The 15,766-nt window shown below is 41.9% G+C and overlaps 1 protein-coding gene across 7 annotated transcripts in view; it reads left to right on the forward strand.

Moving 5' to 3' along the window:
• smg7 (SMG7 nonsense mediated mRNA decay factor) overlaps positions 1-14,608 on the forward strand; it is a 31,496-nt gene extending 16,888 nt beyond the window's left edge. For 3 of the 7 annotated variants that reach the window (XM_029623762.2, XM_029623761.2, XM_029623764.2), the window contains 4 exons: positions 930-995; positions 6,976-7,146; positions 7,320-7,483; positions 11,809-14,608. In XM_029623762.2, the coding sequence (XP_029479622.2) occupies positions 930-995; positions 6,976-7,146; positions 7,320-7,483; positions 11,809-11,916 (509 nt within the window). In that variant the 3' untranslated portion in view covers positions 11,917-14,608. Of the gene's footprint in view, positions 1-929; positions 996-1,087; positions 1,863-6,975; positions 7,147-7,319; positions 7,484-11,808 lie in introns of those variants that run through there. The other 4 variants (XM_065005753.1, XM_029623763.2, XM_029623765.2 and 1 more) reach the window with 2 other exon arrangements.
• The last annotated feature ends 1,158 nt before the right edge of the window (positions 14,609-15,766 follow it).

Here is a 15,766-nt window from a genome sequence, read left to right on the forward strand (position 1 = left end):
AATACAATGAGAGCTATAACTTTTCTTTATTCCTGATAGAAAATTAAAAGAACAACATGTAGACTCATCTGGAAATAAAAAATGACCTCTAATGTTCTGTGGTCAGAGGCAATAGCACAATCACCTGCTGCTTTTTACTGTTCAACAGCACGGTCTTTTTTGTGCTTTATTTCATGTTCATTTCTTTTTTTAGATTTATTGGAGCTCTCTTAATGAACTGCTTTCCTTCTTGCTTACACACTTGGCTCATTGGCCTGACATGTTGGAATTCTTGTTTGAGCCTCACCACCTCTTTCCCCCTCAAGAACATCTAGACATCCACAATGGACACACATCTGGGAATGACACTGATTGTTGAATAATACTGCGTCTCCACTTGCATTGCATAGGTTAGCCCCTTGAAAGCAACTATCTGCTCATGATATGGATTGTCTTCTTTGAAAATCTCTGAACCACTTGTAAAAAATGTCTCATCCCGAATGCGTTGGATTGCTTTCTGTTCTTTAGACAGCCATACAAGCACCTTGGGTTCTCACATTCGACACAGTTGATGGTCGCTCTCACCTTTGCACTGACCATGGCAGCACTCCTCTTTACATTTTCTATATTTGGTGTCAGAGAAGGACTATCCTAGTCAGTGGTGTCCAGGCTGTACAGATCGTCACATGTCTGGTGCTCACGTTTGTCCACTGTCAATGTTGGATCAGGCACAAACCTTCAGTTCTTAAATTGTTCTTCTGGCAAATGTGGAGGACATCTTGAAATGACTGTCCTGGAATTGCTTGTTGTACTGTTCCTTGTCTAGGCCTTTTCTGCTGAGGTCATGCATCATGTCAACTTCTGTATCAATGATGTTGAATTGTTGTGCAATTTTGGCAATTTCTTCCTGTGTTGTGGGCTGATGTACTTCTACGTGTGTTCCTTTCCAGGCGCTCAAACCGACCAATCACAAGAGCTGCAACAGGATGCACACGCTTTTCAAAAGCCTCTTTCAGGTCTGGTTGTTTGGTGGCTCTTTCACTTAGGCTTGTCATTGTGCTACTCTTCTTCACGTGCTTCTCATTTGATTCTTCCATCTTCTCCCTAGGGTTAGGGTAGCCAGGGCTGTTCCCTGAAGCCCCAAGTTTAGAAGGGAATTAACTCTCTCGGCAGGCTTGTCCCAGCTGTTTACCTGGTGCTGTTCTACAGGCGATAAGCATGTCAAGATCCAGCTAAACAAACAGGAGTGTGTGGCATGCTTGAACAGAGGCATATGTGGTTATGTGCTCTGACCCACCATCAGATTGAGTGATCAAGATGGACTTGTTGGGAGAGACATCTGCACTGTAGTTTTCTCCTCTGAGGATGCTGAGATTTTGAACTGTGTGTCGAAAGGGGGCTGGTTGACTGGAAAACCTTGTCATTGACATGAACTAGATGGAGATGCTGGAATGTCTGGGATCAACATGACAGATAGTACAAGTCCACTCGTGGTAATCATGGTCTGCAGCTGCTAGAACTGTCCCACTAACAGGAGCAGTGCTTGGATGTCTGCCTGTTACAGGTCCCTATAGGCTGGCCAGGTTCTCCGACAGGGATGGTTGCCTTATCATCCACACAACATTTCAGTCCTTCTGCCACATGCAGGCAAACTGCTTAATGTAGTTCCACTGTACTGCAACAAACTTTTTCTTGATATCCCTTATCACCCGAGACTGGGCCATGAACTTGAGGTCAAACCTTCCTGTGTACTGGAAAGCAGACACGGACCATGGATTCTTGGGTGTGAACTACAGTCTTTGCCACTGAATTGAGTGGATTTTAGTTTCTGGTGGAAGACGCTTTTCCACTGTCACACAAGTCTTCAACTGAGATAGCAAAAGGTAAGTACAAGTACTCAACATGTCTGCGATCGCTGACCTGAGCTGTGTATTTGTTAAAATACTTTGGTACTTCTTCCCAAAAGGATTGTGGTTTGCCATTCAGCTTCTTTAAATCCATGATCAGGTCTGGGTCATCACCATAAAGGAGGAACAAGGATACTCTCTCATTAAGTAGGCCCGGTTTACCATTGTTTGCTTATCTCTTGTCTGTCAAACTGATACATTTCTCTCAGGAAGTAGCAGTTAACTTTTGCAGCATGTGCGTATTTGTTCAGGAATGCTTTTTGCATTGTTCTGGTGTGGTATGTTGGTATTTATTTTCTCAGGGTGGAGATGACTGAATCTTGCCTGGTCTGATGAACACAATTGTTGTGTGAGGATACCTTCCATATGAATGTCAGAGTGCCTAGGTAGTTACAACAGGCATACTTAAAAAGTAAAGTCAATGGAAGTTAAGTTGTCAGTCCATTTCCTTCACTCATGAAGATAGATTATAGAGAGAAGTCCAGTGGGGTGGTTTTGGGGCACTTTCTCCAAAGCTTGCAATAGAGTGCTGTACTGGGGGCTGACCCGTCCGCATGATGCTCTCTGTGTAGCATAAAACATCAGACTCTGGTGTACGTAGGGGAGTGGACTATTGGTGACTTCTGGTCATTGCTTGATTCACCTTCTCCAAGTGGGATGCATAAGCTGCTATGGACTTTTTTAAATTTATTTTTTAAATGTTTTATTTCACCTTTATTTAACCAGGAAGGCCAGTTGAGAACAAGTTCTCATTCACAAATGCGACCTGGCCAAGATAAAGCAAAGCAGTGCGACAGAAACAACAACTCAGTTACACATGGAATAAACAAGCGTACAGTCTAACACAATAGAAAAAAAAAGTCTATATACAGTGTGTGCAAATGTCATGAGGTAAGGCAATAAATAGGCCGTAGTAGCAAAATGACAATTTAGCAGATTAACATTGGAGTGATAGATGAGCAGATGATGGTGTGTAAGTAGTGATACTGGTGTGCAAAAGAGCAGCAAAGTAAATCAAAACAATATGGGGATGAGGTAGGTAGATTGGGTGGGCTATTTACAGATGGACTATTTACAGCTGCAGTGATCGGTTAGCTGCTCAGATAGTTGATGTTTAAAGTTAGTGAGGGAAATGTAAGTCTCCAACTTCAGCGAGTTTGGCAATTCGTTCCAGTCACTAGCTCTAACTCCAACTTTTTGGAGATAGAGCTACAGGATGTGAATTTCTGCTTGGAAAAGCTAGCCTTTGCTTTCCTAACTGACTGCGTGTATTGGTTCCTGACTTCCCTGAACAGTTGCATATCGTGGGGACTATTCGATGCTATTGCAGTCCGCCACAGGATGTTTTTGTGCTGGTCAAGGCCAGTGGAGTGAACCAAGGGCTATATCTGTTCTTAGTTCTGCCTTTTTTTTTTAAAGGGGCATGCTTATCTAAGATGGTGAGGAAATGACTTTTAAAGAACTACCAGGCATCCTCTACTGACGGGATGAGGTCAATATGCTTCCAGGATACCCGGGCCAGGTCAATTTAAAAAGGCCTGCCCGCAGAAGTGTTTTAGGGAGCGTTTGACAGTGATGAGGGGTGGTCATTTGACCACGGACCCATTACGGATACAGGCAATGAGGCAGTGATCGCTGAGATCTTGATTGAAAACAGCAGAGGTGTATTTGGAGGGCAAGTTGGTCAGGATAATGTCTGAGGATGCCCATGTTTACAGATGATTATTTGTGTGAGATTGAGGGCATCTAGCTTAGATTGTAGGACTGCTGGGGTGTTAAGCATAACCCAGTTTTGGTCACCTAACAGAAAGAACTCTGAAGCTAGATGGGGGGGTGATCAATTCACATATGGTGTCCAGGACACTGCTGGGAGCAGAAGGGGGTTCGATAACAGGCGGCAACAGTGAGATACTTTTTTTCTGTAGAGATTAATTTTTTTAATTAGACGTTCAAACTGTTTGGGTATAGACCTGGAAAGTATGACAGAACTTTGCAGGCTATCTCTGCAGTAGATTGCAACTCCTCCCCCTTTGGCTGTTCTATCTTGACGGAAAATGTTGTAGCTGGGTATGGAAATCTCAGAATTGTTGGTTGCCTTCCTAAACCAGGATTCAGACACGGTAAGGACATCGAGGTTGGCAGAGTGTGCTAAAGCAGTGAGTAAAACCAACTTAGGGAGGAGGCTTCTGATGTTGACATGCATGAATCCAAGGCTTTTTCGATCACAGAAGTCAACAAATGAGGATGCCCGGGGACACGCAGGGCCTGGGTTTACCTCCACATCACCCGAGGAACAGAGGAGGAGTAGGATGAGGGTACGGCTAAAGTCTATAAAAACTGGTCGTCTAGAGCGTTGGGCCAATGAATCAAAAGAGCAGATTTCTGGGCGTGGTAGAATAGATTCAGGGCATAATGTGCAGACTGGAATGGTGGGGTGCGGGTACAGCGGAGGTAGGCCCAGGCACTGAGTGATAAGAGCATGTGTGGGAGGTGGGATAAAGGAGGTCTCAGAGGTATGATGAGTGGAACTAGGGGTTCCATTGTAACTAAAACAATGATAACTAACCTAAACAACAGGTTATAAGGCATATTGAGCTTTGAGAGAGACATAAAGCGAGGCATAAAGCAATCACAGGTGTTGATTGGGAGAGCTAGCTAAGACAACGGGTAAGACAACAACCGCTAATCGGTTAAGACAACAACAACCGGTAAAATGGCAATGAATGGACAGAGGGTCGGTTATCTACACACAGAGCCTGAGTTCGGGGCTGGGGCCGACAGATAAACAGAATGGAGTAGCGTGATTAAACTCTCTGGGATCGTTCGGGACGCTAGCGTCCCACCTCGCCAACAGCCAGTGAAATTGCAGGGCGCCAAATTCAAAACAACAAATCTCATAATTAAAATTCCTCAACCATACAAGTATTTTACACCATTTTAAAGAAACACTTCTCGTTAATCCAACCACAGTGTCCGATTTCAAAAAGGCTTTTCGGCGAAAGCAGAACATATTATGTTAGGTCAGCAACTAGTCACATAAAGCATTCAGCCATTTTCCAACCAAAGAGAGGTGTCACAAAAAGCAGAAATATAGATAAAATGAATCACTAACTTTTGACGATCTTCATCAGATGACACTCCCAGGAATCAATGTTACACGATACATATGTTTTGTTTGATCAAGTTCATTTTATATCTAAAAACCTCAGTTTACATTGGCGCCATGTTCAGAAATGCCTCAAACATCCGGAGAAATTGCAGAGAGCTACATCAAATAACAGAAATACTCATCATAAACTTTGATGAAAGGTACATGTTTTACATAGAATTTAAGATGAACTTGTTCTTAATGGAGCCAATGTGTCAGATTTCAAAAAAGCTTTACGGCAAAAGCACAATATTCAATCATCTGAGAACAGGTTCAGCCACAAAAGCAATACAGTTACCCACCAAATTGTGGAATCAACAGAAGTCATAAATAGCATTATAAATCTTCGCTTACCTTTGCTGATCTTTGTCGGAATGCACTCCCAGGACTCCCGCTTCCACAAGAAATGTTTGATTACGTCCATATTTATGTCCAAATACCTCAGTTTTGTTTGCGTGTTTAGTTCACTATTCCAAAGGCACAATGCTCGAGCGCAAAATCCAGACGAAAAGTCAAGGGTTCCATTACAGTTTGTAGAAACATGTCAAACGATGTTTACAATCAATCCTTAAGGTCTTTTTATAATAAATATTCAATAATATTCCAACCGGACAATAGTGTATTCATTACAGAGGAAAAAGGAACGGCGCGCCCGCTTGACCGCGCAGCAAACAACTGATTGGCCTCAGCCTAGTCCACTTGTTGAAACAGCTCTTATTCGACACCCTTCCACAATAGAAGCCTCAAACAATTTTCTAAAGACTGTTGACATCTGCTGGAAGCATTGGGAAGTGCAATCTGGCCCCATAGACACAGCGTATTGGATTGGCAATCACTTAAATGAAACTACAAACCCCAGTTTTCCCACTTCCTGTTTGGATTTGTCTCAGGTTTTCGCCTGCCATATGAGTTCTGTTATACTCACAGACATCATTCAAACAGTTTTAGAAACTTCAGTGTTTTCTATCCAATACTACTAATATGCATATATTAGCATCTGGGACAGAGTAGCAGGCAATTTACTCTGGGAACCTTATTCATCCAAGCTACTCAATACTGCCCCCCAGCCATAAGAAGTTAATGTGATGTATAGAGTAGACTATTAAAAACAAACATCTAATTCATGACTTTATTGACAAATAATTATAATCATATTAAAATGTTGTATAATAATGAGTTCATTACCTGAATGCGTCTCCTATAAGGCGTTAACAAAATGTTCATACAAATATGATTAGGCCTCTCTCTTAGACTCGGCCTTGTAGAAAGGGAGTTAAATCAATTTAGGTTTGACAAATTTTATGTAGCACTGGAAACGATACATAAATCCAGCCATAAAGTATAGCCTATCATCAAAATAAAAATGTTTGTTTATAACATGCCCAATTAGAAGCCTCAATCTATATAGAGCAAGTTTTACTCAATTCAAGCCCAGTAACTCACTGCATCCTGCTTCAATTGTCTCGTCTGGCTGCCACGAAAAGCCCCCGCCTTCGAGACAGTCAATCATATCATTGTGGAGCTGCTGATCTGCACGAAGTGTGAGAGTGCCACTGGCGATGTACTTTGCTGGACATGCTAGCTGTTCACGGTGGCGTATCATCACTTTGTTTCACTGTCCAATCCGAGGCTGTTTGGTCTCTTGCTCATCAACTAGGTAAAGCGTCAAGGGAGAGAGGACAGTGCATTATCAACAAAGCGCTGCATATATTGCCCGAAAAATAACATCTGATTAAAAAAAATAATAATAATAATTAACGGGTGGTGGAGACAATTAAGGAGGGCCATCCGTTTAAAACAGTAATTAAACTTTCTCCGGCCTTAGCATCTGAGTCAATATTTCAATATAATCTTTATTGAATAACATTTTATAAAGGCAGAAATTCTGTTAGAAGTTAAGACATATTTGCATGTAATTATATTTCTCCATTTCCATAACAGACCACTCTACACCAGCAAGCCAGTCCCCCCATTCTTCCAACCCAAGCAGTTTACCTTCTTCTCCACCCACGCACAACCATGGCTCCATCCCCTTCTCTAACTTCGGCCCCATAGGAACACCCGACAACCGAGACAGGAGGATGGTCGACCGATGGAAGGTGGAAAAGACGCGTAAGTCAACCTCATGAATCTAAATATATCAATGATATCCGTCTACCTCTTATACCCACTGATGTATGTCATGAATGTCATGTTTGGTATATCAACTTAGCCTTTTCCAGACATTTTGTGTTATTCTTAAGTCATGGCATTTTATATAATGAATCTCTGTTTTTGTCAAGTAGCTGTGAGTGGGTTTGGTCTGGACTACCTGCCCTCTGCGTCGTCGTCTTCAGACCACCGAACCCCTGAGAACAGCTGGCACCAGGGGAACACCCCCAGCAGCTCCTGGGCCGCCCAGGAGTTGCCAATGGAAGACTCCTCCACTGTGCTCCTGGACAGTCTGAAGGTACCACACGACACATACCTTTCTTACCTTTAGGGTTGCAAAAGTCTGGTAACTTTCCACAAATTCCCAAGTTTTCAAGAAATCCCAGTTTGAGAATTCCTGGATTACAAGATTATTCCCTAATGATTCAAGGAATATTCCAACCAAGACTTCTGGATAACATCTGAATTAAGGGAAAGTTACTGGACTAAAGTCTCCTTTAGTCATTTAGAATTAAGCAACGTCTCCTGTTATTGCCACCTATATCACCCCAACTTTATTTTAGGTCCTGTCTAGGGCTGTTGCGGTGACTGTATTACAGCCACACCGACAGTTATGAGTCATGACCGCAGTAAAATTCCATGTGACTGTTGAGTCATGTTAATCTTCCTTTAGGCAGTTTGGACATGGTCTGGTAGTACCCAACTTGCTAATGATCATCAGGTCCTAATGGCCTGGTACTCAGGGCTCTATTGTTCCTCCATCAGGTCCTAATGGCATGGTATACAGGGCTCTATTGTTCCTCCATCAGGTCCTAATGGCATGGTACTCAGGGCTCTATTGTTCCTCCATCAGGTCCTAATGGCCTGGTATACAGGGCTCTATTGTTCCTCCATCAGGTCCTAATAGCCTGGTACTCAGGGCTTTATTGTTCCTCCATCAGGTTCTAATAGTCTGGTACTCGCGTCTCTATTGTCCCTCTAACCAATCTGACGTCAATGCAAATGAATTTGAATATATGTATGTATATATGTCAAACATTTGGATGCCAACTCAACTCAGTTTTTATTTTTTACTCTCCTACGTTGTGGAATAATAGAGAAGACATCAAAACTATGAAATAACACATATGGAATCACGTAGTAACCAAAAAAGTGTTAAACATATCAAAATATATTTGAGATTCTTTAAAGTATGTCCTTTGAAACTATATAAACTAGTGACCTGCAGTGTTTGTCATTTATACCCTGATGAAGACAGCTTGTCTGTCAAAATGTTGGTTATTAGGCTATTCAATTATTGCAGCTGAGCTCCTAGTGTGCGGCTCTCCTTTCTTTTTCAAGATTCTTCAAAGTCGCCACCCTTTGCCTTGATGACAGCTTTGCACACTCTTGGCATTCTCACTACCAGCTTCACCTGGAATGCTTTTCCAACAGACTTGACAGTGTTCCCACATGCTGAGCACTTGTTGGCTGCTTTTCCTTCACTCCACGGTCCAACTCATCCCAAACCATCTCAATTGGGTTGAGGTCGGGCGATTGTGGAGGCCAGGTCATCTGATGCAGCACTCCATCACTCTCCTTCTTGGTCAAATAGCCCTTACACAGTCTGGAGGTGTGTTTTGGGTCATTGTCCTGTTGAAAAACAAATGAGGATCTCACTAAGCGCAAACCAGATGGGATGGCGTATCGCTGCAGAATGCTGTGGTATCCATGCTGGTTACGTGTGCCTTGAAATTTAAATAAATCACTGACCGTGTCACCAGCAAAGCACCATCACACCACCTCCTCCATGCTTCACAGTGGGAACCACACATGCGGAGATCATCCGTTCACCTACTCTGCATCTTGCAAAAAGACAGCTTTTGGGACCAAAAATCTCAAATTTGGACTCATCAGATCAAAGGACAGATTTTCACCGGTCTAATGTCCATTGCTTGTGTTTCTTGGCTCAAGCATGTGTCTTCTTCTTATTGGTGTCCTTTAATAGTGGTTTCTTTGGAGAAATTTGACCATGAAGGCCTGAATCTAGGGCTGTTAAACAAATCCAAATATATTTTATATTCAAAGTAGCCACCTTTTGCCTTGATGACAGCTTTGCATGCTCTTGGCATTTTCTCAACCAGCTTCATAAGGTAGTCACCTGGAATGCATTTCAATTTACAGGTGTGCCTTGTTAATTTGTGGAATTTCTTTCCCTCCTTAATGCGTTTGAGCCAATCAGTTGTGTTGTGACAAGTTAGGGGTGGGATAAAGATAGCCCTATTTGGTAAAAGACCAAGTCCATATTATGGCAAAAAGACAGCCCATCATTACTTTAAGACAAAGTCAGTCAATACGGAAAATTTCAATAACTTTTAAAGTTTCTTCAAGTGCAGTCACAAACCACCAAGCGCTATAATGAAACTGGCCCACAGGAATGGAAGACCCAGAGTTACCTTTGCTGCAGAGGATAAGTTAATTAGTTACCAGCCTCAGAAATTGCAGCCCAAATAAATGCTTCAGAGTTCAAGTAACACACATCTCTAAATCATCTGTTCAGAGGAGACTGTGTGAATCAGGCCTTCATTGAAGAATTGCTGCAGAGAAACCACTACTAAAGACCTCAATGAGAAGAAGAGAATTGCCTGGGCCAGGAAACACAAGCAATGGACATTAGACCGGTGGAAATCGGTCTGATGAGACCAAATTTTAGATTTTTGGTTCCAACCGCTCGGTCTTTGTGATACACGCGTATTTCCCACCGTAAAGCATGGAGGAGGTGGTGTGATGGTGTGGGGGTGCTTTGCTGGTGACACTGTGATTTATTTAGAATTCAAAGCAAACTTAACCAGCATGGCTACGACAGCATGCTGTACCAATATGCCATCCCATCTGGTTTGCGCTTAGTGGGACTATTATTTGTTTTTCAATAGGACAATGACCCATCATACCTCTAGGCAGTGTAAGGGCTATTTGACCAAGAAGGAGAGTGAGGGAGTGCTGCGTCAGATGACCTGGCCTTCACAATCCCCCAACCTCAACCCAATTGAGATGGTTTGGGATGAGTCAGACCGTAGAGTGAAGGAAAAGCAGCCAACAAGTGCTCAGCATATGTGGGAACTCCTTGAAGACTGTTGGAAAAGGATTCCAGGTGAAGCGAGAACCAAGAGTGTGCAAAGCTGTCAAGGCAAAGGGAGGCTATTTGAAGAATCTCAAATATAAAATATATTTGAATGTTTAAAACTTTTTTTGGTTACTGCATGATTTCATATGGGTTATTTCATAGTTTTGATGTTTTCACTATTATTCTAGAAAATGGTAAAAAGAAAAACCCTTGAATGAGTAGGTGTTCTAAACACAGAAGTATGTATTTGATACATAATTGGTCTAGTCTAAATTCAACAAATTCAGAGTTAGCCAACAGTTATAGTGAGTTTGTATTTGATTGTGAATAGCCTAGTAATAGGGCATTTCTTATATTTTCATAATGAGTAGGCTGACACATTATCTTTTAGCTACAGAATATCTCACCACCATGCATTTCCATCTCTCCTTCATTCCTTTCTTTAGATTGCAGAAGGGCTGTTTAATTACATGTTTTTTTGTTTGTTGTGAAAACATGTTACTGTTGATTTTCCCAAATAAGATTTAATTTGGTTTCTTATATTTAAGCTCTGGGTAGCTGCAGGAACAGGGTTGGAGAACATATGGCATACAGAGTTTGGGTAGAACATCACCTCTTGCACAGTTTAATAAATGGAGTAGCCTACCTGACATGACTGAAAAATGTACCAGCTGGAAAGTGGCCTCCATTTGCTATTCGAGTGCATACAGATGACATGTCTTGCCCCTGTTCCTGCCCATTTAATAATGGGCCATTCTAAATCGAAACAATTTTGGGATATTTGTAAAGATTACTGAATTGAGGATAGTCTGATGCGTGAAAATATGATCACATGATGAGAGAACAGCGTGTGCCGCCTGAGGCAAGGAACAGATCGTAAGCTTTTAGTCTCATCATGCAGCCCATATGTCTTTTGATTTCTAAGGTTTGTATAATTCACAGCTAAAGTTGCCAAATAACTCTAAATCTAGTGTATAGGACCCTTTTTCAAATGATGACGTTTACTCTCAACATAGCCACTTCATATGTGCGCACTCGCTCTGGAATGGGAAAAATATCCTTTGTTTTATTCAGATAAGTTCAATTATAATCTTCTCACGATAAAATGTAATGTAATATAAAATAATGCCACAGGACTTATTAGCATATCTTGTCAGCAAAATGATCAAGCCTATGGCATGGAGCATATCCAGATAACATACAGTAGGCAAACTCATACTCTGTTCTTCTGAAATACAAATTCTTCATATCATAAACTTTGTTTAGACCTGCCTAAAATAAATGGATTTATTGTGATGGTGTATATTCAATTAGATTTTTTAAAATGTAGATGTTCCAAAGCCGTGCATCAGCGACTTGTGTGGGTGGAGTCCTGGAGATGCTAAACGTGTTTGTTATTTAACTGTAAATTACCGTGAGACTGGCTATCTTTTGCATGACCATAACCGGCTTACAAAATTTCATGACTACCACAGCCCATATTGTTAAATTCCTTTTCAATCTATCTCTGTGCTCCCCAGTCTATCTGGTCTAGCTCCATGATGCAGCCGGGGCCTTCGGCCCTGGAGCAGCTCCTCATGCAGCAGAAGCAGCAGAGGGGCCGGGGCACCATGAACCCTCCACACTGAAGGGCCTGCAGTCAGAAGCACTTGTGTGAAGAAGTAAGAAGTAAAAAAAAAAAACGCTCCAAATCGGAATTACCGGCATATGGAGGCTGGGGAAGGTGAAACGATGACCCAACAGGCTCTAAACACCCTTCTACTGATGAGGAGGACTGGTGCAAGTCTACTCTCCCCTCTCGCTCTCTCTGTGCCTCCCATGGCAACGAGGGCGTGCAAGCACCTCCCACACCACCTCACTGAGCACGATTCTTACATTGAGGAAACTGAAAACCTCTGACAGCCAGTCACCATGCATACCTCCTGAATTCCTCTGGAGAGTGTGGGAATAAACAACCATCCTTCAGTCCATCTCACTTGGATTCTATGTATCTGGTCTCTGAAAACTATTCTTGAGCTGCTCTTGATGTGGATTTACTATCAGTCTTTGATTTGCCTACTGGAGAAGAGAGGAGCCTAAAGGTGGTGCGGGGTGTTTTTGGGAAGGCAAGGTGGTCCTAAAACGGTAGATGTGGTGAAAAAAAGAAAGACTGATCTTTCTGAATTCTTGACAAAATTTTCTTTATCTCGGACAGAGAGCAAGGAGGAGGGGGAGTGTGGCTCGACGTAGCCGGGTTATGAATGAACGAATGAAGGCGTTAACAGCTATATTGCCACAGTCGTTGGTAAAAAGTGGGGGGAAAGTGTGCCTATCATACTGTGCACAGAACCGTTTGAAAATGAGACGCAGATTATGCTATAGATGCAATTTTCCAGTTTGCAGATTGTTCCTTTCTGTATAGGTTTTACAAGGAAGGAGGTGCATCTTCAGGTCAGTTGAGGATGATGGAAACGCTTCAAACTCACCACAAAGTTCGCTCAAAAACAAAAGAATCAACAAACTGAGACGGTGATGAGAAAATAGATGTAGGGATAGTATTATTAGCTCTAATAGAGATTTGCAATTATTAGAAATACTGTATTTTGTGATTTGTTCGTAGCAGTTTTAGCTTTATGAAATACTGGGTAACTATGTCCAATAGTTTACTGCTTATGGGGAAAGTAGATATTAATGTTATCTTTACCCATCTTTCTTTGAGTAAACATGTAACTCTAGCTTATCTGCATAATTGTTTATTTCGTTCATGGTCTGCCTTTTAAAAGTTTTAAGCAGCTTTATTGGCTCTCTTTGTGCCTGGTCAGTGTTTTTTATTTTATTATTACTATCATGATTGGCACTGTCATGTAATGGAAACAAGCAAACGGGTCCAGCAAAGCTGCTGGTTCAGCAATATGGGGCACAAGCCAAGCGAGACACAGACCATCAGACAGACGGCTGGGCTGGGGCACAGAGCAGGTGTAGTCCCTGACTCCCCTACTTGGCTTAGAACAGGAGAGAGAGACTGATTTATGCTAACCTCTTCACAACCACTACTATAATCACAACAGTTATCGAATTAACGCATATTAGGCCCTGGAGAGTTGCATGCTTGGTTTGCTTGTCTAAAGTCATAGCTCTGTTTTTTTACATACCTCTGTGGTGTGTAAGTAACTGAACTAATTGTTTGGTGTTAAGTTTCTGTCACTTGGGTTACGCCAGTGTGAATCGGAAATGCCCAAGCCAGACAATGACTTTTTCCCCAAATAATGAAATCCACGAAGCACTGAGTGACAATCAGCAGACCAAGAGAGGCTCTCCAGGAACAGGGTTAGAGGCCAGTTGAGTCTAGGGGTCACTGTTGGATAGGGTTAGAAATATGACTATATACATTGGTACCCTCTATGGTTTAGGCAGCAAAAGGCATTTTGTATTTAAAGGGTATACAGAGACTTAATATCTTGTATGAGGGGAAAAACATGTTTTTATTTTCATGTAGAGAACATTTTATTAAACCCAACTTTAAATGATGTCTAATTTGTGTGATTGTGCTTTTCCTGTTACATTAAAATGATATTTAAAAAGAAAAGATAAATAGATTGGACTGAATGTTGGGACATATTCAGCCAGAAGCTATTTAAAAAAAAAAAAAAAAGAATTCAGCACATAAATGCTAGAGGGGAACTGGGCTGTAAAGTTGGCCCTGTATCTGCTCATTGTAAAGGGGTTCTGATTTCAAATGTGTGTTTGGATCATGAATGGTATTTGTCAGTGGTATTGAGCTTACCAGTTCTTGCTGTCTAGGTGGGCGGAAGAGGGAGTGAGGGGTAACGCACTAGAATGTTAGAAGCGCTCTGCTCTGGGCATCCTGCCATTTACTGCATTCATGTGGAATCTCCTCTGCTGCATCCTTAATAAACTGACACATCTAACAGTGGCTTTGGTTTTACCACGTTAAGGTTTGTGGAAAAGAACTCTGCACTTTGAGCAGTTGTAACATTCCATACTTCTAATAGTCCTGTGGGACATTACAGGCAATGACAAATGACAGACGGCTATTAACAGTTCCCTGCACAGCTGACCAACCAACATCAAGCACTGTGTCCCAGTTTAAGTTCACTATCAAGGAGAGAATCACTGAAAGTTTGAAATTGCATGAGAATTTGGAATTCTAAATGCTTTCATGGGTTATGGGGAGCAAGGTTGGAGTCCTTTTACCTGTGGGCGGGGGGTCATTCAGAAATGGGCTTGTGTTCTAAGCTTTTTGTGTTTCGTCTTTCTCTAGACATTCAGAAATGGTGGAATCGGCTATGCCTTTAAATAAAGTAAACCATGTTCTCCCTATCTTTTCACTGGACTGTCATTTTTCTGTGACTATTATGTACATTATGTATGGTTTCTAAGAAGGTATCATCTTGTGCACCAATTCTACTTTCCCCACAACTCACAATTCAGGACAAAAGTGTGTACAATACATTTGTGTATACAATTTCCATTCATACTGTATTCTGATATTAGTATGGTTTAGAGAAAATGGCTAAATGGTAATAGACAATGAATCATTTTGACTCCGATGTTATGTAGCCTTATTGTCAAGGTGATCAAGAGGAACTGAGCAAGAATTTATTACTAGAAAATGTTTTTCACACAGGCTGTCACCCTCCCTCCCCACCACACACTCAGGAAATCCTAGGGGGCCATACTTTTGAATGTTAAGTTTAAACTTAAACTTTTTATTTCTCAAAATCCATTGACCTAGTTGCACGTGGTCACAGCCTGCCACACTTAGCCCTATACTAACCTCACCAGCTGGCAGTGATTCTTTCTCGAAACATTCTGCATCAGCCAATTACGAATGTTGATGTTGGAAGTGATCAAACATTGGCCTTTTCTCAATTTGATTTGCTCAACTCCTGCATTCTCCCCTCTGTCCTTTTCTCACCACCTTTTGAAAAAGGTCCAACGTAATCGAGGAGAGGCGGCGAGGAGTGTGGACGAAAATGAGCTATAATGAAATGAGAAGCTCCTCCACTTGCACATCAAGCAAATTACATTTACAGGGGTGGATCCCAAAACAAATGTACAACGTGAATACATTTTATAGATCAAAGGATAGGTAGCATATCGTTTTTAAATGTGTGCATTCTTGTCTCTGATAAGACATCTGATTTCAAAGGGGGTCTGGCAGATGTCAACTCTTCTGCGGTAGGATAGATGCACGCAAATACAGTACAGTGTGTTTAGAATAGGCCAAATTCTGCACACAGGCAGATACACTTGTGCTTCCTCGCCAAAAGGAGGCTATTGAGGAGGGGAGGACCGTTTTCCATTTGCCTGTTAGCGAATTGACACACCTAGACCACACAACCACTTATCGGTTTCCGGAGGATGGACGACTGAAGGTCACGGTGTCACATTGCTGACAAACCTGCTAATGTCACACTCACTACAGAGGTTGCATTTGCATCACTCTGGTATCCTAAAAACATTGAGTGTATCTGA

Source organism: Oncorhynchus nerka, linkage group LG20, assembly GCF_034236695.1.
Source record: "Oncorhynchus nerka isolate Pitt River linkage group LG20, Oner_Uvic_2.0, whole genome shotgun sequence".
Classification (NCBI taxonomy): Eukaryota; Metazoa; Chordata; class Actinopteri; order Salmoniformes; family Salmonidae; genus Oncorhynchus; species Oncorhynchus nerka.